Below are 21,283 nucleotides of genomic sequence, written 5' to 3' on the forward strand. Positions count from 1 at the left end.
GTTGTGGCAGGCAGGGAGCAAGGGGAGGGTTGTATGGGTCAGGAGTTCTGGGGGTCTTGTCAGGGGGCGGGGAGTGGTTGGATGGGGCACAGGAGTCCCAGGGGTCTGTCTGGGGTGTGGGGGGGTGGATAAGGGTTGGGACAGTCAGGGGACAAAGACCAGGGAGGCTTAGATAGGTGCCCTGACACCTGCACCCCCCTCACATCCCCAGCCCCCCCCACCCCATGCACCCCCCACATCCTCACCCTCACTCTGAGCACCAAATGGGAGCTCCTGAACCCCCCCACATGCCCACCTACATCCCTCATATCATATGGGAGCTGCCCAGGTAAGTGCCCCAAACCCAAACCTCCTGCCCCAACCCTGAGCCCCCTCCCTCATTCTAGCTCCTGGCCAGACCCTTCACCCCCAGCCCTGTGCTCAGTGAACTCCCACCCTCAGCTCAGTGCAGAGAGAGGGGAAGAGAATGGGCCAGAACCAGGGAGAAGGTAGATACCCATTGTATGTGGGCAGAGCTGGGACCCTAGACTGGCAGCAGGCTGAGCGGGTCCGGCAGCCGGGATCCTGGCAGGCAGGAGCTGGAGGATGGAATCCCTGAGTGGCAGTGGGTTGAGCCGCTCAGTCCACTGCCGGTCTGGGGTCCTGGCCGCCAGCCCCACACAGCCCGCTGCCGGTCTGGGGTTCTGGCTGCTGGACCCTTGCCAGCCAGGGTCCCGGCCACAGGCCCCGCTCAGTCAACTGCCAGCCTAGGTGAACAGAACCCCAGACCAGCAGTGGGCTGAGCAGGCCGGCAGCATAAGATCAACATTTTAATTTAAATTTTAAATGAAGCTTCTTAAACATTTCGAAAACCTTGTTTATTTTATAATACAACACTAGTTTAGTTATATAATATAGAGACTTATAGAGAGAGACCGTCTAAAAATCATTAAAATGTATTATCGGCACGCAAAACCTTAAATTAGAGTGAATAAATGAAGATTCGGCACACCACTTGTGAAAGGTTGCCGACCCCTGATCTAAATGCAGTGTCTCTCCTCAAGCCATTGACTTGATTCATGCTAAACTTTCAGTGTCTTTTGTGTGTGTATTACATGGTATCTGGGGACATAAGCATATGACTTCCAGTGACACTAATGGATATCTTGTGGCTAAATCACTATCTCTTTAAAAATTTACCTCTAAGTTTCACACAGAAAATTGAACTGCATTTCCTCTTCTAATCTATTATTTCCCTCAGTTAGGTGAGATTCAATTTCAGAAGAACAAGAAATAATATATATCTTGTATTGTCCCACTGTTGTAGACTCCTAAAGCGCAAGCATGCAAAGACACATGAATAACTTTATGACTTTGAGTAGTCCGAATAAATTCATCTGATCCTTGCCTAGCCAGATATTGAAATCACTACACTTTCATGTTGGATTCAATGGGAATACTCATGGTGTGTAAATTATGCACACAAAACAGTTTGCAGGACTGAGACCTTAGCCACTTAACAGGAACTAAGTATTTTAGGTATTTTTGTTTTTTTGTTTTCTTTACTGAAACAGCCATGTTGTTTTTTTAAAAAGAGGCTGCTAGCCATAGGCACAAACTACTTTTCACATTTTTTTTAACTGTATGTTGATACTAAACTGTTGACACATGTGATGTAGGCATAACTACTAATAACTACTTCAAGAGGCAAAGAATTGTGTATATGTTCTGCTCCATAAATGACAGCAATAGCTCGATAGTGCCAGAACATGCTATTCTTCATAAGTCAAACAAACAGTCCTTAAAAAGGATTTCCATTTTGTCTCAAAGCACTTTATCATGTCAAAATTTTACTAGAATGAAAAATTCACTCTAAATATTTGCTCATTCTTACATTCACAGAAATCCCACTGAAGTCAATGGGCTCTGGGTGTGCATGCTTCAAAACAGACTGTGGACCTTGGTTTTATTCTTACTAACCACAACTTTTTATTCTTTTTTTAAGTTAAGCTGTGAGAGCACTTTCATCCAATAGTATAACTGCCTGTTTTAACCTCTGTGTCACTAAAATGCCCAACTTTCCTGCCATAATTTGCTAATATATTCCACATTAGCACAAACAGTATCAGTATCATGGGCTAGAGTTGATGGAGCTGAAAAGCAACTAAATAAACATCAGTCTATGTTATTAAAGGTTGACTGAAAACTAATGTGTGGTCTACAAGAGATGCTTTGAAGTCTAGCCTCAATTTTTCCTTTTCATTTTAAATGTTACTTTAAAATCAGGAATGCTACACACATGCAGAACAAAATTTATTTTCTATTCTAGTTACCTCAGTGGAAGAGGTTAACAGCAGTGATTTTTACAAAAGAAGGAGTTAGCTTACATAAATCTTAAAGCAACTGAATTTGAGAGAGTACAACAATGACAGCTGGTTTCTTTTGTATTATGAATGCTCAGACTACTAAGATATTTGAGCCAACATAGATGCCAAATGCTATCATTTGTCCATAGCATTCCAGAGCTGGAAGTGAGTGAGAAGGGGGACAACAATAAAAAGATGACTAGATTACTCTTTTACTGCCTTTGAACTACTGAGGAACTGAAAGACAGAAATACATTTACACTTTCAAACCCGTCCCTTATAAAGGTGATTTATGTTTATTAACAACTTGACATTGACAACCCTGATATACCCCATTGCAAGCACATATTGAGAGAAATATAATTTTCAGTGTCAAACAGGTAATTATTGTTCCAAGAAATTAAAATATTTAATTGCTTATAGGTAGTAAGAAACAGTACACAGTAAACAACAAGGACAAAGTAGATTGACTGTACATATTGGGATTTAAGAAAATACCTGATTAAATTATACCACATTAGGTACAATGATACATTGCATAATCCTTCCATTTTTCTTTGCTATTGTTAGTACTTCCCAATATTTGTAAATTGGTGCCTTAGCTTCTAGTACTGTACATATCCACATCCTCTGGGCTAGACTGACCATGGTCCATAAGCCTGGGGTCAAGCTTAAATTTTGCTGTCTTCGCTACATCTGTTAAAGATATTAAAATGAAATAAAATTATAATAAAGGCATAAAAACTTTTTTTAAAAAAAAATGCTTATTCAGACGTTATACATACTGATAGTGTGAACATTCAAGCATTATAATAAAGTACTCTACAGTTATAAATTAATTGTAAATTACATTGGTGTGAATAATGCAGGCAAGTTGTTGCCGTGCAACGAAAAATCACAGGAAGTAAGAAAAACATTTGAAAGATCTCCAATATCTGACAAACTCATCACTAAATTGTTTTCACAATTACAAAGTAATCTATTAAAAGCCTGATGATGGCATGCCCAGAGCACTGGCACAAGGGAAAAGGGGGTAGTGTGTAAGGCTCTCCTTTACACCATACTGCTGCTTCCTGGGGCAGCAGGCTCTGCAGAGCTGCTACATCCCTCCCTTCTTCAGGTGGGAAGTAATGAATGAGACAAATTGAGAAGCAGACAGAACCTTGACTCTCCCCCCAGGAGCACACTGCAGAGTATGCTGTAAAAGGATCAGTTTAGTACTTTTTGAGAGCAATAGGGAGACTGAGAAGCAGATAGTGACTGAGTCACTATCTCCCTCACAGCTGGTCCAGGGGGCAAACTGAACAACTCACTGCACCATACTATGAGCTAGATCACAGACGGATTACCTAGGCCTAAATCAGTGCAAATAAATTCACACAATTTGACTTTATTGGTGATTTTGTAAGTTTATTAAAATGTGGAGGCAACACACACAGTGCAGAGAAGAGAGGCAAAGGAAATGCCTTGTACAAAGTGACTCTCCCAAACCATGTGTAGAGTTTATGAAATGTGAACCCCATCCAGCCCATCTGAACCAAAAAGATAGAAATCTATTGGCTCCACTGGGGACACGGAATGGCTTCCACCTGGAAATGTGGTGACAAACAGGAAAATCTTTATTTTACCTTTCAACTTGTATAAGTATATATGTTTAATATGAAAGAAAAAGTGGGAGCTGAGGGAACTGAGAAAGTTATGTATAAAGAGACCCAATAATTCCACAAACTGAAAAAGGAAAAATAAAGGAGCAACCCGGGATAAAAAAAAGGATTCATATGTTAAAGATCGTATAGCGGGACATGTCACCCAGGGACCTCCTGGTGCCAACTCAGAAGAGGGCACGGGGTGCACAGGATTACAGGGATCTTCTGGTTCCAATCTCTACATAGTAGTTCATCAAAGGGAGTCATGTAAAGTCTCTACTGAAAGCTTGTGTCACATTGACCACTGTAATCACTGTGGAACGTATGTACAGATAACATGTAAGGAGTTATGTATATATACACACAAAATTATGGTCTGTGAGTTGGAGCTGGTCACCAGAAGGTGTTAAATAAGTTTCTTTCAGGCAGAGATGCTTATCTACCTGTCCGACTTTATAGGTGTGAGTATTGTATACTTCACAATGAAAGCCGATTTAGTCTGATCAAGAGATGAAAAGTCTCCAGGGGAGATTCTAGACAGGAAAAAATAAGCAGCAGGGGCTACCATGTTTACAAGTGAAGACAATGGATCATGGGACATGTCTGGGGTGCAGAGGTACACCCTGTTATGCTTCACCTAGACTGACAGTGTATTTGGTTCATAAGAAAAGGATCACAATCAAGTCTGGCTGAAAAATGCTGGAAAGACTTTGGGGTAAGCTAAACTTGATTTGACAAGATTCTTTTTTTGGTTTTGTTAATTAAATCTAGGCTCTAGACTGCGTGTTAGGATTTTGTTTTATATGTAACTATTTTTCTCCAATATTTCTACTTGCTGTCACTTGAATCTTTGCTCTTTATTTTTACCATCTTGTTTTTACCATAAACATATCTAAGTGCTATGTGTTAAGCGGAGCTCTGATAGGGTATAACTCGTAAGCTGGGTGTACTGTTCCTTTGTGAGCAGAGGATCAGTGAATTCTGTAAGTATCCACTGGGCCAGGGAATGGGTACTTCACGGAGATGCTTGGAGGACTCAGAGATTGGAGCATGCCCATCATTAACCTGTAAAGAAAGAGCGAGGCCTGCAGAGGCCTGGAAGGCAGTGCTTGTGGTGCTAGAGGCTGAACCACAGGAGTCACAGACCAGGATTCCTCACACTGAGGACAGGTGACAGCAAGGTGCCTCAATATCATGGGTATCCCTGGGAATGTAATGAGGATAAAAACAAACAACAATACATTTTAATAGCAAGTTCCTAACAAGTTATGTTTGGTTACATAAAGACAGATGAGCATGTATAAAAGGTGATAGGAGGATATTGGAAGAACTTAATATTTTCAAATTAAAATTCACATTATCAGTGGTAGGGGAAGCTCTGTTTCACTAGATAAGGCCAATACCACTTTTCTTGATTACTACGGAAATGATTGTTACTGACAGAAGGACATATTAATTTCACTTAAATGTCACTATATGGATTGAGTTGTTAATTATGAGCACATTCAAGGATTTTTCACTATCAGCATGCCATGCAATGGATCACTTATTGATCACTTAAGATGCATGAAAAGCAACATAGTAAAGAACTAGTGAAAATCAAATACAATGCTTCACATATACATTGTGTGTGCTTCGTCAATGCCCTAGGGTAGTAGCTCTCAAACCTGTGGCCCCTAGACAGATGGCTGATCACCTGGTGCTGGACCTCTCTTTGTTTCCAGCTATTTTTACAGATACCTAGATATTTCACTACAAGAGAGCCAGGATGCCTGCAAAAGCCACTGGAAACAAGAAGAAGCCACACTAGTTGCCTTCACAAGTAAGCTGACATGAGGAAACAGATGTTAGCTTCAAGCAATATTATCTTTTTACAAAAGCAAATGCTGAAATTTCCATAGAGAAGAAGATGTGCAACTGACAGAAAGAAGGGTCCACGTGATTAAGAATGGGAAGTGGTCTACAATACATATTTTTTATTGAGGTGTGGTCCACATTGTAGGACCTATCACCTCTTTGGGCTCTTGATATAGCATACTAAATTTTATGGAGTTTACCACATCAGAAAGCTAAATTTGACAGGCCTGCTAGAGTTGCTTTTTAAAAAAAGAATAATGAAAATAACATTAAATAATTCACAATTCACTGCAGTTGATGCTAATTTGAGTTTCGTACCTGAAATGACATTTGGCACTTTTATTTCTGCGGGCAAAGGCACTGGATCTTTTGAACTCTGAATCTTCATTACAGGAGAATCTGTTACAGCAAGTGGTTTTGACTTAACCTCAGATTCAAGGGTTGTTTTTTTAATCTCTGCACTTTTATCCTCTCCCACAGCTGGTTCTGGAACTTGTTGCACATGTGAACTAGGCTAAATTGCAAATGAACCAACCAAACAAAACAGAACAATATTTAGGTGTATGTTTATTATATTGTTGATAAAGGAAATTACAAAAGAGCTGTCACGTTTTAATAAATTATTTCCAGATATGCATTCTGTGTGTACAAACTTTCATACCGAATACACAGAAATATGCCAAAAGAAATTAGTTTACTGTATGCCTCAATTCACTTCATGTTAGATTCAAATAATTGACAATATTCCCTGATGATGTTGAGGTTGTTTGCATAAAATAGGCACCACAATAAGGGGACAGAAGATGCATTTCTGAACACTATCAAGATACAAGGAACTTCAGTTTGACGTCTGGAAGCTTGTTTAATGGTTAATGAATACTACTACTAAAAGACGGTTACTCACCTTTGTAACTGTTGTTCTTCAAGATGTGTTGCTCATATCCATTCCAGTTAGGTGTGTGCGCGCCGCGTGCATGTTCATTGGAATTTTACCCTAACAACACTCGGTGGGTCAGCTGGGCGCCCCCTGGAGTGACACCGGATATATACCCCTGCCAACCTAACCACCCCTCAGTTCCTTCTTGCCGGCTACTCTGACAGTAGGGAAGGGGGGCGGGTTTGGAATGGATACGAGCAACACATCTCGAAGAACAACAGTTATAAAGGTGAGTAACCGTCTTCTTCTTCGAGTGACTGCTCATATCCATTCCAGTTAGGTGATTCCAAAGACTTACCCTAGGCGGTGGGGTCGGAGTGAGATGTGGCAGAATGCAAAACCACCGAGCCAAATGCTGCATCATCTCTAGACAGTTGAAACAGAGCATAATGCGAAGCAAAGGTGTGGACTGAGGACCAGGTAGCTGCGCGACATATTTCCTGGATTGGTACGTGAGCCACGAAGGCAGCAGATGAAGCCTGAGCCCTGGTAGAATGTGTGGTGAGATGGCCCGAGGGAACATGAGCCAAGTCATAGCAAGTGCGGATGCGTGCCATCACCCAAGAGGAGATCCTTTGGGAGGAGACAGGTAGGCCCTTCATTCGGTCTGCCACTGCAGTAAAGAGTTGGGGCAACTTACAAAAGGGCTTCGTCCGTTCGATATAAAATGCGAGTGCCCTACGGACATCTAGGGAGTGCAATTGTTGTTCCCGTCATGATGAGTGCGGCTTCGGGAAGAAGACCGGAAGGAAGATGTCCTGATTGGTATGAAAGGCCGATACCACTTTAGGGAGGAATGCTGGGTGTGGTCGCAACTGCACCTTGTCCTTTTGAAAGATTGTATACGGTGGGTCCACCGTGAGCGCCCGAAGCTCGAAGACTCGTCTGACCGATGTAATGGCTACAAGGAAAACTGTCTTCCAGGACAGGTATAGCAGTGAGAAAGTTTCCAACGGCTCGAATGGTGGAGACATAAGTCTGGTTAAGACTAGGTTGAGGTCCCAGGTAGGGGCAGGGCAGTGTACTTGGGGGTATAGGTGTTCCAAGCCCTTAAGGAACCTGGAAACCATAGGGTGTGAAAACACGGAGCGGCCACTTTCACCTGGGTGGAAGGTAGAAATGGCCGCCAAGTGCACCCTCGATGATACCGCTAGGCCCTGCTGTTTGAGAGACCAGAGGTAGTCCAGGATGGTGGGGATCAAGACCTCGATGGGATTAACATTTTGTGTTTCGCAGCAGCAGGAGAAACACTTCCATTTGGCCAGGTATGTAGACCGAGTGGAATGTTTTCTGCTACCAAGGAGTACTTGCTGCACTGGGGCAGAGCAACATAACTCTGACTGGGTTAACCACGCAGGAGCCATGCCGTGAGGTGAAGGGACTGCAGGTCTGGGTGGTGAAGCCTGCCGTGGTTCTGAGTTATGAGGTCTGGATGACGAGGAAAGGTGATTGGGTTGGCTATCAACAGGTCGAGCAACATGGTGTACCAGTGTTGCCCGGGCCACGCTAGAGTGATCATGATCAGGTGAGCTCTGTCCCTGCGGAGCTTTAGTAGGACCTTGTGAACCAACGGGAATGGTGGAAAGGCGTAAAGTAGATGGCTCTTCCACGGAATCAGGAAGGCATCCGAGATCGAACCCCGGGAGAGACCTTGGAAGGAGCAGTACCTCTGGCATTTCCTGTTCTCGCGGGAAGCAAAGAGGTCTATGTGGGGAAATCCCCACTTCCGGAAGACAGAATGTATAATGTTCGGACGAATCGACCACTTGTGAGACAGGAAGGATCTGCTGAGTTGATCTGCCAGTGTTCCGAACTCCTGGGAGAAAGGACGCTACCAGGTCTATTGAGTGGGTTATGCAAAAGTCCCATAGTTGGATCGCCTCCCGACAAAGGGGGGAGGATCGTGTCCCTCCCTGCTTGTTTATGTAGTACATGGCCGTTGTGTTGTCTGTAAACAAACACTCAGACACAACGGCCCTGTAGGTGTTGCTGGAACGCCTGGCACGCCAGGCGGACTGCTCTTAGTTCTCGGACATTTATGCATAATGCCAGCTCCTGAGACGACCAAAGACCTTGAGTGCAAAGATGTCCGAGGTGAGCACCCCAGCCGAGAGATGACACATCCATCATCAGGGACACGGAGGGCTGTGGCGGATGGAACGGTAGTCCTGCACACACCAGGGAGGGCGTCAGCCACCAGTCGAGGGAGCCTAGGATGCTCGGGGGAATGGTGACTACTAGGTCTATGGCGTCCTTGCCTGGGCGGTAAACCGAGGTGAGCCAAGTTTGAAGGGGACGCGGATGTAGTCTGGCATGCTTGGTCACGAACGTGCAGGCAGCCATGTGACCGAGGAGGCTGAGACAAGTGCGAGCCGAAGTTGTCGGGAAGTTTTGAAGGCTTTGTATAATTGATACTATTGCCTGAAATCGGGGTCATGGTAAACTGGCCCTTGCAAGACTGGAGTCCAGGATGGCCCCAATGAACTCTATTCTTTGCGTGAGCACTAGAGTAGATTTCTCTAGGTTGATCATCAGGCCTAGTTGCATGAAGAGGTCCTTGACGATGCCCACATGACAGGTGACTTGGGCCTCAGAGGTCCCCCGAATGAGCCAATCGTTGAGGTACGGGAAGACATGTATTCGACAACGACGGAGGGAGGCAGCGACTACAGCCATGCACTTCGTGAATACCCGAGGGGCTGTAGAGAGGCCAAACGGAAGGACCGTAAACTGAAAATGCTGATGGTTGACCACAAACAGGAGGTACCATCTGTGCAGAGGGTAAATGGCAATGTGGAAATATGCGTCCTTCAGGTCGAGGGCGGCATACCAGTCTCCAGGATCCAAAGATGGGATGATTGTCCCCAGGGACACCATGCGGAACTTCAACTTTTTCATGAACTTGTTCAGTCCTCGCAGGTCTAGGATAGGCCTGAGGCCTCCTTTCATCTTGGGGATTAGGAAATAGCGGGAATAGAACCCCTTGCCCCTTAGGTCCTTTGGTACCTCCTCTATATCTCCCATGGCAAGGAGCGTCCGTACGTCTTGCAAGAGGAATTGCTCATGAGAGGGGTCCCTGAAGAGGACAAGGAGGGGGGTTGGGAGGGAGGGAGTGAAATAAACTGGAGGTGGTATCTGAATTCTACCGTGCGTAGGACCCAACAATCTGAGGTTAATTGGGTCCACACAGGGAGGAAAGGGGAAAGGCGGTTGTAAAACTGAAAAGGATCCTGGGAGACTACTGGTACACCGCCCTCGGGCGCACCTTCAAAAGTTTGGTTTGGATCCCGTCGTTGACTTGGAGGGACCGTTATTCTGACCCCTTTGAGGCCCAGACTGTCGTCTGCAGTTGCCTCAACCTCACCTCCTGACAAAGTCCTGTCTTGGTCTAGGCGGGGGGTAAGGGCATTGAGGTTGGGTGCGGAAAGATCTTCATTGAGTCTGTGGTGTATGCATCCCGAGTGAATGCATAATCACCCGATTATCTTTCAGACTCTGTAGCCTAGGGTCTGTCTTCTCAGAGAAAAGACCCTGGCTATCGAATGGCAAGTCTTAGATAGTGTGCTGAAGTTCAGGTGTCAGGCCTGACACCTGACGCCATGATATACGCCTCATGGCGATTCCAGAGGCCACAGTTCTGGCTGCCGAATCGGCAGTGTCCAGCGAGGCCTGGAGAGAAGTTCTTGCCACCTTCTTTCCTCCCTCCAATAGTGCCTTAAATTCTTGGCGAGAGTCTTGTGGGACCAACTCTGTGAATTTCCCTACCGCCTCCCAGGTATTGTAATTATACCTGCTAAGTAGGGCTTGCTGGTTCGTCACCCTGAGTTGGAGGCCTCCCACGGCCCAACAAATCCATGCGCCCAGCCTCCTTAGATTTTGGGGCAGGGGCTTGCTGGCCATGGCACTCCCGTTCATTTATGGACTGTACAACCAGTGAGCAGGGAGGAGAGTGCACGTATAAGTACTTGTATCCCTTAGAGGGCACCATGTACTTCCGTTCCACACCTCTGGTCATGGACGGAATAGATGCTGGGGATTGCCAGATGGTATCTGCCTTAGCTTGAATCGATTGAAAGAATGGTAAGGCCACGCGAATTGGTGCATCCGCCGACAGTATATCTACCACGGGGCCCTCAATCTCTGGAACCTCCTCTACCTGGAGGTTTATATTCAGGGTGACACGCCTCAGGAGGTCCTGGTGTGCCCTGAGGTCAACTGGAGGCGGGCCCGATGAGGATGTCCCTGCTACCGCTTCATCCAGGGAAGAGGAAGACGAAAGGCCCGGGACGAGTGGGTCCTGTGTGGTCTCCTGATCATGGGGGACGTCAGGGACCGGTGGGACCTGAGGGTCCGGTGCATGGATGGAAGGTTCCTCTGTACCCGCAGGAGTGGGGCGGCTGACAGTGGCCTCTGGCACCCGGTGTTCCGATGGAACGGAGCGCGATGTCACTGCGGGTCCACCTTGGGCTTGGTGATATGCCCAAGGTGTCCAGAAGGACCACTGATGAGGTCCCTGGTCTGGGCCATGGGTCTCTTGGAAGACTCAGCTGTGAGTATCCGAATCACAGTCATGTGCGTAGGAGGCACTGTCCGCATGTGATGATACTGATGTATGGCGAGACGGCCACAGAGGAGCTGAAAACACTTGGAAAGAGTCTCTGCGTCTGGTATCCGTCTCCACGCAGCACCGGAGAATGGTACCGGGCATCATACTGGTACCGGGAATGAGACCGGGACCTGCGACCGGAGTGGTGCTGTGCCGGAGGTGCGGTGCCATGAACGGTGCCGGGAGCTAGATCGGTGCTGAGAGTATCAGGTCGGTGAGCGTGATCTTGAACGGTGCTGCGAGTATGACCGGTACCGAGATGGAGAGCACTACCGGGACTGCGAGCGGCATCGGGACAGAGATCAGTGATGGGACCAAGGACGCCGGCGGGACCTTGATCGTGTCGGGTGCCTTTCAGCGGTGCCGAGCAAGGTTGGTCTCAGCAGAGCAGGCTTGCCTACTGATTGGATAACCCAGACCGGCGATGCCGGGGTTTGAGGCAGCGCAGGGTCTGTCAGGGCAATCAGTTCCCTTCCTGTAGAGAATATCTCCGGCGTGGAGAGAACAATAAGCTCAACTACGGCATGTGCCGGAGAGCCGTCAAGCATCGGAATCGATGGCTCTTGTGAGGCCGGAATCAACGGCACTGAAGTTGTCGGTGCCGTAGCAGTTGTCGGTGCCGGGCGGTCCAACTTAGGCGGGTGCTCTGACTGCGACGTAGGCACGGACATCGCAGGAGTCTTGTGCCTCTTGACCCGCGGGGAGAGAGCGCGGTGCCGGGCAGGTTTCTGGGCCGGCAACGGTTGGTGCCGAGGGGCCTTCGCGGTGCCAGTGTGCTCCGGTGCTGAAGATGCACTTCTCCCCGGTGTGGACTGTCCGGCGCTCGGTGCCGAGGGCGGAGGAGTAAGGGCTGCCTCCATCAGGAGCTGTTTGAGACGAAAGTCCTGCTCCTTTTTCATCCGCAGCTTGAAGGCCTTGCAGATGAGGCACTAGCCTGCGAGGTGGGATTCCCCGAGGCACTTAAGGCAGGAGTCGTGAGGATCTCCTGTCGGCATCGGCTTGCAACAAGCCGAGCAGGGTTTGAAACCCGGTGAACCAGGCATGGACCCCGGCACTGGGTGAGGGGAAAGGGCTAATCCCCAACCCCTCTTAACTATATACAATAACTACATTAAAGAACTAATAAAACTAAGTAGAAATATAGAAAATTGAACTATATACGCAATGATGATGAAAGAACTACGAGAAGCTAGGGTGGTGGAGATTAGCTAAGCCGCGCTCCACTGTTCCAACGACCAACACAGGCGGTAAGAAGGAACTGAGGGGCGGTTGGGTCGGCAGGAGTATATATCCGGCACCATGGCGGCGCCACTCCAGGAGGCGCCCAGCTGACCCACCAAGTGTTGCTAGGGTAAAAATCTTCCGACGAACATGCACGTAGCACGCGCACACCTAACTGGAATGAATATGAGCAATCACTCGAAGAAGAACTTTTGATATACTGCTTTTCATCCAAGATACTCAAAAGATTTTACAAAGAAGGGGACAAGTCATTATCCCCTTTTACAGATGGAGAAACTGAAGCACAGAACAAGGCCAAAGCAATAGGTGGATTTACAGGAGAATGCCAGCCTTACCAAAGTTATTAAGAGACTCGGAGTTTGAATTATCACTAACCACTTAGATCAAGATAACTAACAAACCTCCTGCAGATCATTCTTGATTAGTGATGAGCAACTGTTCAGTTTAGGGGCAGGTCTACGCTATGGCAGGGATCGACGCTCTGAGATTGATCCACCAGCGGTCGATTTAGCGGGTCTAGTAAAGACCCGCCAAATCGACTGTAGATTGCTCTCCAGTCGACCCCAGTACTCTACCCTAGATAAGAAGAGTAAAGTAAGTAAACAGGAGATTTTCTCCCATCGACCCCCCCGCGGTGTAGACCTCGTGGTAACTCAACCTAAGATAAGTCGACTTCAGCTACGTTATTCACGTAGCTGGAGTTGCATAGCATAGGTCGACTTACTGCAGTAGTGTAGATAAAGCCTAGGAAACAACAGACTTTATTTAGCAAAACTGACAGTTTATAATTCTTCTTACCATGACAGTTCTTATTTCCCTAACAGTTTCTCATGATTCAACTGAAAGAAAATACGCTTCAGTCAGAATTCTGTTCATGGTTGTCAATGGAAATAAAACTGAGGATTAACAAAAATGTCAAAATTATATCAGTGTTTTAATAGCTATATCAAAATATTTGTTTGCTGGAGTAAACCAAAATATTTAATTTCTAGTCGATTAAACATTGTATTTCCATATATAGTGCTTCGATGCCTCATGCAAGTTGTAGTTTGGGCATTTTGTGCCCTCACTTTCTCCTACTGGCCTGGCTCTCTAACCAGAAGAAGTGGGTTTGTTTTTGTGGATATAGACTAACACGGCTACCCCTCTGACACTTGTGAGCCAGACTACATCTCCCATGATGCAGTGTGGTCTCCTCCTCTGACTGAGCCGTGTGGTGCATCAGCGGAAATGTAGTCTGGCCAGTGAGCTGGGTGCACTGCAGTAAATGGAGCATGAGATGTCCAAATCTATAAGTTTCTTGTGTCTGTGTTCTCACAGGGAAATGCAGTTTCCCGTTGAACCGATTCAAAATGTTTTGTTTCTATCAAAAATGCTTAAATGAAATATTTCACCATTTCTGAAATCAAAAATTTGTTTTGAACTTTCCATTTGTGAAAAATATTGCTTTCAACTTTTCATCCAAATTTGGGATTTTTTCTTTTTTTTTTTTTTAAATGTTGAAATATCAGCATTTCCCTCAGGCTAGAAATTCCAATATTTGCTCAGATCTAATTATTTATTAATTATTATTATTCAGATATTCAGCCACATTCTCATAAACTGTAAACTGGCATTCAGAACATTCATGTTTCCAAACTAGAGTAAGTCAAATTCACAAATACCTGGAATCATCAGAACCAATGGAAAATCTGCATTTTTTATTCACTAAAATGAAATGTCCTATTTACACTTTTAAATCACAATAAAATAGATATGTTCTGGCCAGCTGACACTGGATAGGCATTCACATGCTAAAAAGCATCACATTTTTCATACATTAGCGATATCAACAGAGGCGCCAAGGACTTATCCTGCAACCAATTACATGTGTTCTTAACTATGTTACCATGAGTAGTCCTACTGAAATCAGTGAGGCCACTCATACATAGAAAAGATAAGCATGTCTAAGTGTTTGCAGGTCCATGGCCTGAATAAGGAAAATGAACTATCTTCTTATGGTTGCATCTCCAGATCAATGAGGCCTATTAAAAAGGCAGTGAAGGGAAGCTCACCTAGCTGTTATGCATGCTGAATACGTTGTATAAGTAAACAGATTTCAAGGTCTATCAATCTGGGATTTGTCACAAACACTATTCAAACAATTAAAAAAAAACACTTCTACTGTAAGCTCTTTGAGGCAGGGACTGTCTTTTTGTTCTGTGTTTGCACAGCACCTAGCTCAATGGAAAACTGGTCCAGGACTGGGACTCCTAGGTGCTACAATAATACAAATAATAAACAACAACAACAACAGCAATGAGGACCTTTGTGCCTCATAACACACTTCATTGTGATATTAAATAGTATCAACAAACACACCTGTATCTTTTTGCTTAAATTTGCATTTCAGAAATCAATCCAAGGTATTGAACTGAATAACTAACTGATCATTCTTTGGAAAAACCTACCTTGGTATCTTCTTTCTGTGTGAGTAGCACTTCTTTCATAGAGGATTTTTTTGTCCATAGTGATCCTATTGCTTCATAGGTTTGATGGCTTGCAGCATATACTTTTTTCCCTGTTATCTAATTTAATTAGTTAAAATGTATTATTTTAACAAGAAGTTTTAAAAATGGTAGGGTTCACAGAACATTTCAAGTAAAGCAAATATTCTCCTTTAATAAACTGTGTAGCTCCAATACTGGAAGACAGGAAATCTGCATTTCACAAATTTGATGCACCTCCCCACACTCTCAATCTTATATTATAAATCATGTTTAAACTGGTATTGTAAATCGGTTGCAGTGCATCCATTTACACAAAATGGATTTAAAACTTAACCAGGGAATAGTGATTTGAATAAATGAATGCACTGGAGGTTGAAACAGCAAGAAAAGTTAGACATATCGTACGTATGTTACAAACTTGAAACAAAAACATGACTAATTTTAGCTAGATTCTTTTCATTCATGCAAAGACAATCATAGCAAAATGTATGCCCGGGTAAAACAAATCCCATGGTGAGGAAAGATACAACCAAGAAATAAAAGGACCTGACTGAAATTAACAAACATTGCTGTTTTGCTTCACAAAGGTCTGAATTTGTAAATTCTTACTCAGCCTGTAATTATTCAAACTTTGTGAGATTGCAGCAACATCTGTGGAGTGGCTCTGTTGATAGAATCCTCCGTGGCTGCAGCTTACTTCCTCATTCACAGAGAACTATGCACAAAGTTCTGGTACTATGGTTATGTATACACTGCCCTGCCATTCGGACTATAAGAGTGTAAATAGCAGTATACACCAAAGTGCTGTGCTGAAACTCCCCCATATGGTCACTACGTGCGCAAACTGAAAGATTCTTCATTTGTACTAACATAGTCTTGTCTAAAGAGCACTACATTTATGTAAACTAGGACTATTTTAGTTCACACCTACAGCATCCACACAGGGGAATTACAGTGCAGCACTTTGGTGCACACTGCTATTCACACCCTTGTAGCTAAACTGCGGGGCAGCATAGTTAAGCCCATAAAATCAATATTTTAAGTAGCTAGCCAACAAGTAAACTTCAAGATGACAGTCACAAGAAAATAATGAGGGGGAATTCTCTGTTTTACATGGATCCATCACTGGATGTACATTAAAAAAAAGAGCTTCAGAACTGCCACCTGTGTATCCATTCGGCAGTTTCTTGTACAGTATTATTTTAATGCATGGAAATGAGTAGCTGTTAAAAAATGCAATTTTCTGTTAATTAAAAATTTAATTGTATTGTATCTAAAAATGAAACTCTCCTTTCTCCAAGTAAGAATTAAATACAGAAAATAGCACTGTATTGGCCAAGTAAATTCAGCCATTTTATTCGTTTCTGATGGACACGTAATTAACAACTGTGATGCAATATTAAAAATTTTGATATTTTCACCCTATGAAAGAACAAAACAAAAAAAACTTACCTTAGCAAGTACTACTGCCTGAGCTGGGTAACAAACGGATACAGCTAATGTGGTAAGTCCCAGCGGGTACGCAATTTTCTTAATTCTAGAACCTATGTAAACCACACAAATAATTTAAACAGGTACCAGATACAAATGAAACATAGTATAGGATAGCTACATAATTTTAACCTCCGACTCTTGGCAACTATCTAGATCAAATCTATAGCAGGTATGACTGGCGTAGAGTTAGGGTCTGTATTCCAATGGATCAACTGATGTTTCAGTAAAATTTACTGAATTAAAAAAATGAGGATATATCTTTAATTATGAAATATTATTAAATCTTCTATATAACTTGTTCAAATTCCAATGTGTATTATCTTGCATTTATTAACAAGTTTCCTCTGCCATCATGCTACCCAACCGCCAGGCTCTCTCAGGCTTTTATGAATACTCACAGCCTTCTGTGCTCCTAACTATCCTATATAATTTTGTGGTATATGTTAATTTTACCCACTTTTTCCAGATCACTAATGAATGTATTAAACATTTGTCCTATTACATATCTCTGATGCAATCTATTGTTAACACTGATCACTTATTCCTACTCTTTGTTTACAGTCTCTAAGCCAGTTTCTAATCCATGACAGTTCTTTCCTATCAGGACTATTTAAGTTTACTTTAAGTTTCTTTGGCAACGGGTTTTTGAAAGCCCAAATAAATTGTATCTAGTAGTTCTCTTTTACCCACTATTTTGTTGACACACTTAAAATCTAGCAGACAACAGAAGGACATTTTCTTGAATAAACTGTGCTGTTTTGTCTGTATTATATTCACCTACTGGTAGATGTCATATAACTCTATGTAAATATTGTTTCAAGTATTTTACCTGGTATTGAAGTAAAAGTCATTTGTCAGTTACACACTTCAACAGCTGTTGTAAAAGTAAGTACTTGCTACTCTTCAGTGTATAGTACATTACATTAGTGAGGCTGCGTATTTTTGCTAGCACCTTAACAATTTCAATTCACCCTTGGATCTACACTATCCAGTCCTGGAGTTTTTGTTGCCTTTTAAGGACTTGATCCTGCCAGCTGTTTCACGTGGATCAGGGTCAAATTTATCAAATTGTTCCAGCACTTTTTCTTTTGACCCTTCAAACAATCATAGTGGCTCATTTTTAATTACCTATCGATTGTCATTCTATCATGTTTCAAAAATGCCCATTTTTTCAAGTTCATCTTCCATTGCCAAGTACTTTGGTTCACCAGTTTTTGCTTTTAACCTCTGCATATCTGATTCCTTTCTGGAATCCCTCCCTTAGATCTAGGCTGTCCTTTCCCCAATTCATTCTGCAGTTCTTAATGCATTTAAATCCCTCCTTTTAACTATACTACTAATGTATAATCCAAACTGTGGGGAAAGATTTAGATTTGGGGCTATTTAAAAATCCAAGGAAATGAAGATCATTTGCAAATGTGATGTTCCAATTATGCCCAGTATTCTCTTTTAATTTGTTGGTGGCTTTACCTAAAAATCACATTGCTGTAAACTTCCATAATTTAAATCTTTATTTTCCCTGACATTTATTCTTATGAAAATTTCAGAAGGAAAGATTTGTAAATTCTATAGTAATATAATAAAATATAAAGCCTACAATATTATATCATAATTTTACAAAAATTAAGTCTGGTGATTTTGAATATATATTTCATCATTTTATGAAAATTAAATCCAATGATTTTTGAATACATCTCTTCTCTCAAGCACATCTCTGTTCCTGTGTCAGTGCACCCAATTCCCCACTGTCTTACACAGCTCCATTTCAACATTCCATGTCACAACTACCATCACTTTGGTCCAGGAGCACAGAGAGAGAGACTCTTCAGTGTTCACTAGAAATACTCCTCGATTGGCCAGGAGGTTCATTGAGAGGTTTGAGGTGTTCCTTCCTCCAGGAAGACACCTACAACTTATACTGATCCTTTTAAGGCGCGGGGAAGGTATTCTGTGATGCAGAGTATTGTATAGGAGTAATTTGGATAAGTTCCTCCTCAAACCCTATCCCCTTGCTGGCAGAATTGACAGAATCTTTTTCATGTGGCTCTAGATTTGCATACCTTTCCTCTTACTGTAGAAACTGTGAATATGATCATTTACACTGTGAGCTGATTTAAAATCAATCAAATAATATATTACCAAAGAAAATTAAGGCATTTCTGATGGCACAATGGGGTCCTATAATTCTAATAAAATAATTCTTAAAATTACAGAATTACATATAAAATTGTTGTTTTAAATGAGTAAATTAAACAAAGCTGTAAAAGAAAAAAAAGTCTGCTGGTATCGCCTTTACATACTATAATAATCTGAAATCTTGGTTTGTTTGTTTTTAAAACTATGTAACTGTTCACAAGTGTTCAAAAAGTTTTTACCAAAACTTAAGTCAAAAATTGCAGAAAGCATAAAATAAAGTATGCTAAATTAAAGACGTGTCATACAATTACCAATCTGACAGTATTTGAAAACAAACAAACAAACATACCTTTTCTTGCAAGAACTAAGCCAGCTAGACCTGAAATTGTAAGTACGGTAACTTTTGGAAGAAAGTCTGGAGGCGGATTCTTCAGATAAACATATGTATCTATATATAAAAAAAAATCAAAACAACTATGGTATAATAACTGAAGATTAGTCAATTTTCTCTCTCTTTTTTTTTCTCTCCCATTTTAAGAGAGAGCAGTAAAGTCATGTCTATCAAGAGTTGAATGCTGAGGTAGGCCCTGTCTTACAACTGGATCCACTACTGCGGATACCTGCATCCATGTCAAGCGCCACTTATTGACTTATTTTGCAGGCTGACACATGGGAGTTAGCACTGCAGTATCAGGATCCTGATGTGTCATTCGTAAAATATACATTTTGCAAAGTTCACAATGATGCTCTTTAGATAGCTTTTTCTATTTAATAAAATGTTAGCACTTGTTCCTAATGCAATTGACAGGGTTTTCAGTTTTCAATGCATGTCAAAAATGTATTTAAAAATTGATGAAAGGAGATGCCACTATGCTGATGTTTCTTGATTTTTTACTACTACTAGTATATAGTGCTTTTCATCAGTAGATCTCAAAGTCTTTCACAATCTTTAATGTATTTATTCTTGCAATGCCCCTGTGACATAGGGAAGTTTCATTATCCCTGTTTTTATAGAACTGAAGCACAGAGAAACTTGCCCAAGGTCACACAGAATGCTTGCAGTAGAGCAGGGAACTGAACTGTACTCATCTAAATCCTAGGCTAGTGCCCTAACCACTGGACCATCATTTGTTTCTTTTTAATGAAACTTATTTTCCACTGTTAATTTCAGAAAGGCATCTTTAATACAAAGAGTATTTTTATCTTCAATGGCAAAATTAGGACAAACTGTGATGTGTAAATGAGAACTAAAATAAGGAAGAAAGGGAAAGGAATTCTTCTCACCTATACAGCAGTTCTGTGTACAGCAGCTGTGTAGCCTCCTCCCTACTGCTTAGGGTTGCCAAGTGTCCGGTTTTCGATCGGAACACCCGCTCAAAAAGGGACCCAGGTAGCTCCGGTCAGCACCGCCGACCGGGCCATTAAAAGTTTGGTTGGCAGTGCTGTAGGACTAAGAAGACTAGTCCGCACTGTCCTGGCACCATGCTGCACCCCACAAGCGGCCAGCAGGTCCGGCTCCTAGGTGGCCGGGCCATGGGGCTCCGTGTGGTGCCCTGGCCCTAAGCACTGGCTCCGCACTTCCATTGGCTGGGAGCCAGTGCCAATGGGAGCTGGAGGGGAGGTGTCCGCAGGCGAGAGCAGTGCGTGGAGCCTCCTGCCGCCCCCTTCTCCCTCCGCCTAGGAGCTGGATCTGCTGGCTGCTTCCGGGGCACAGCCCGGAGCCAGAACAGGCAGGGAGTCTGCCTTAGCCCCACTGCGCCGCTGACCGGGAGCCACCTGAGGTAAGCCCGCACTTCACCCCGAACCCCAGCTCCTTGTCCCAGCCCTGAGCCTCCCCAAACCTGGAGCCCCCTCCTACACCCCAAACCCCTCATCCCTGGCCCCAGCCCAGAGCCCATACCCCCTCCAACACCCCAAACCCCAGCCTTCTCCCCTATTGCGAATCCCTCAGGACCCCCCCTAGCCTGGAGGCCCCTCCTGCACCTCAGACCCCTTATCCCCAGCCCCAATCTAGAGCCTGCACCGCCAGCCAGAGCCCTCATCCTGTCCCACACCCCAACTCGCTGCCCCAGCCTGGAGCCCCCTCCCACACCGTGAACCCCTCATTTCTGGGCGCAGAGCTGTAACAAAGGCGAGGTGAGTGAGGCACTTGCCTCGGGCACGCAAAGCGGAGGGGCGCAGGTCTACCGTGATTGTCGACACTTTGGCGGCAGCTCTACCGTCGCCGTTTCTTTGGTAGCAATTTGGCAGCGGGTCCCTGAGTCCCTCTTGGAGGGAAGGACCTGCTGCCGAATTGCCACCGCTACTTTATTTATTCTTCAGCGGCAATTCGGTGGTGAGTCCTTCTCTCAGAGAAGGACTCGGGGACCCATCACCGATTTGCCGCTGAAGAATGAATGAAGCGCCAATGGCAATTTGGCGTCAGGTCCTTCCCTATGAAAGGGACTCAGGGACCAGCCGCAGAATTGCCGCCAAAGAGCCTGGAGCCGGCTCTTGCCTCGGGAGCAAAAATTCATTGTTATAGCTCTGTC

General features: G+C 43.9%; 1 protein-coding gene across 3 annotated transcripts in view; it reads right to left on the bottom strand.

The window, feature by feature from the left end:
* Positions 1 to 2,279: 2,279 nt before the first annotated feature.
* The window catches only part of APOOL (apolipoprotein O like), a 46,650-nt gene continuing 27,646 nt past the window's right edge, over positions 2,280 to 21,283 (bottom strand). For 2 of the 3 annotated variants that reach the window (XM_030575301.1, XM_030575300.1), the window contains 5 exons: positions 19,102 to 19,200; positions 16,575 to 16,666; positions 15,084 to 15,200; positions 6,167 to 6,362; positions 2,280 to 3,041 (listed from right to left, as the gene is read on the bottom strand). In XM_030575301.1, coding sequence (XP_030431161.1) covers positions 2,944 to 3,041; positions 6,167 to 6,362; positions 15,084 to 15,200; positions 16,575 to 16,666; positions 19,102 to 19,200 — 602 coding nt within the window. In that variant the 3' untranslated portion in view covers positions 2,280 to 2,943. The remainder of the gene's footprint in view (positions 3,042 to 6,166; positions 6,363 to 15,083; positions 15,201 to 16,574; positions 16,667 to 19,101; positions 19,201 to 21,283) is intronic. The other variant, XM_030575302.1, reaches the window with a different exon arrangement.

The sequence above is a fragment of the Gopherus evgoodei genome, chromosome 9 (genome assembly GCF_007399415.2).
Source record: "Gopherus evgoodei ecotype Sinaloan lineage chromosome 9, rGopEvg1_v1.p, whole genome shotgun sequence".
Classification (NCBI taxonomy): domain Eukaryota; kingdom Metazoa; phylum Chordata; order Testudines; family Testudinidae; genus Gopherus; species Gopherus evgoodei.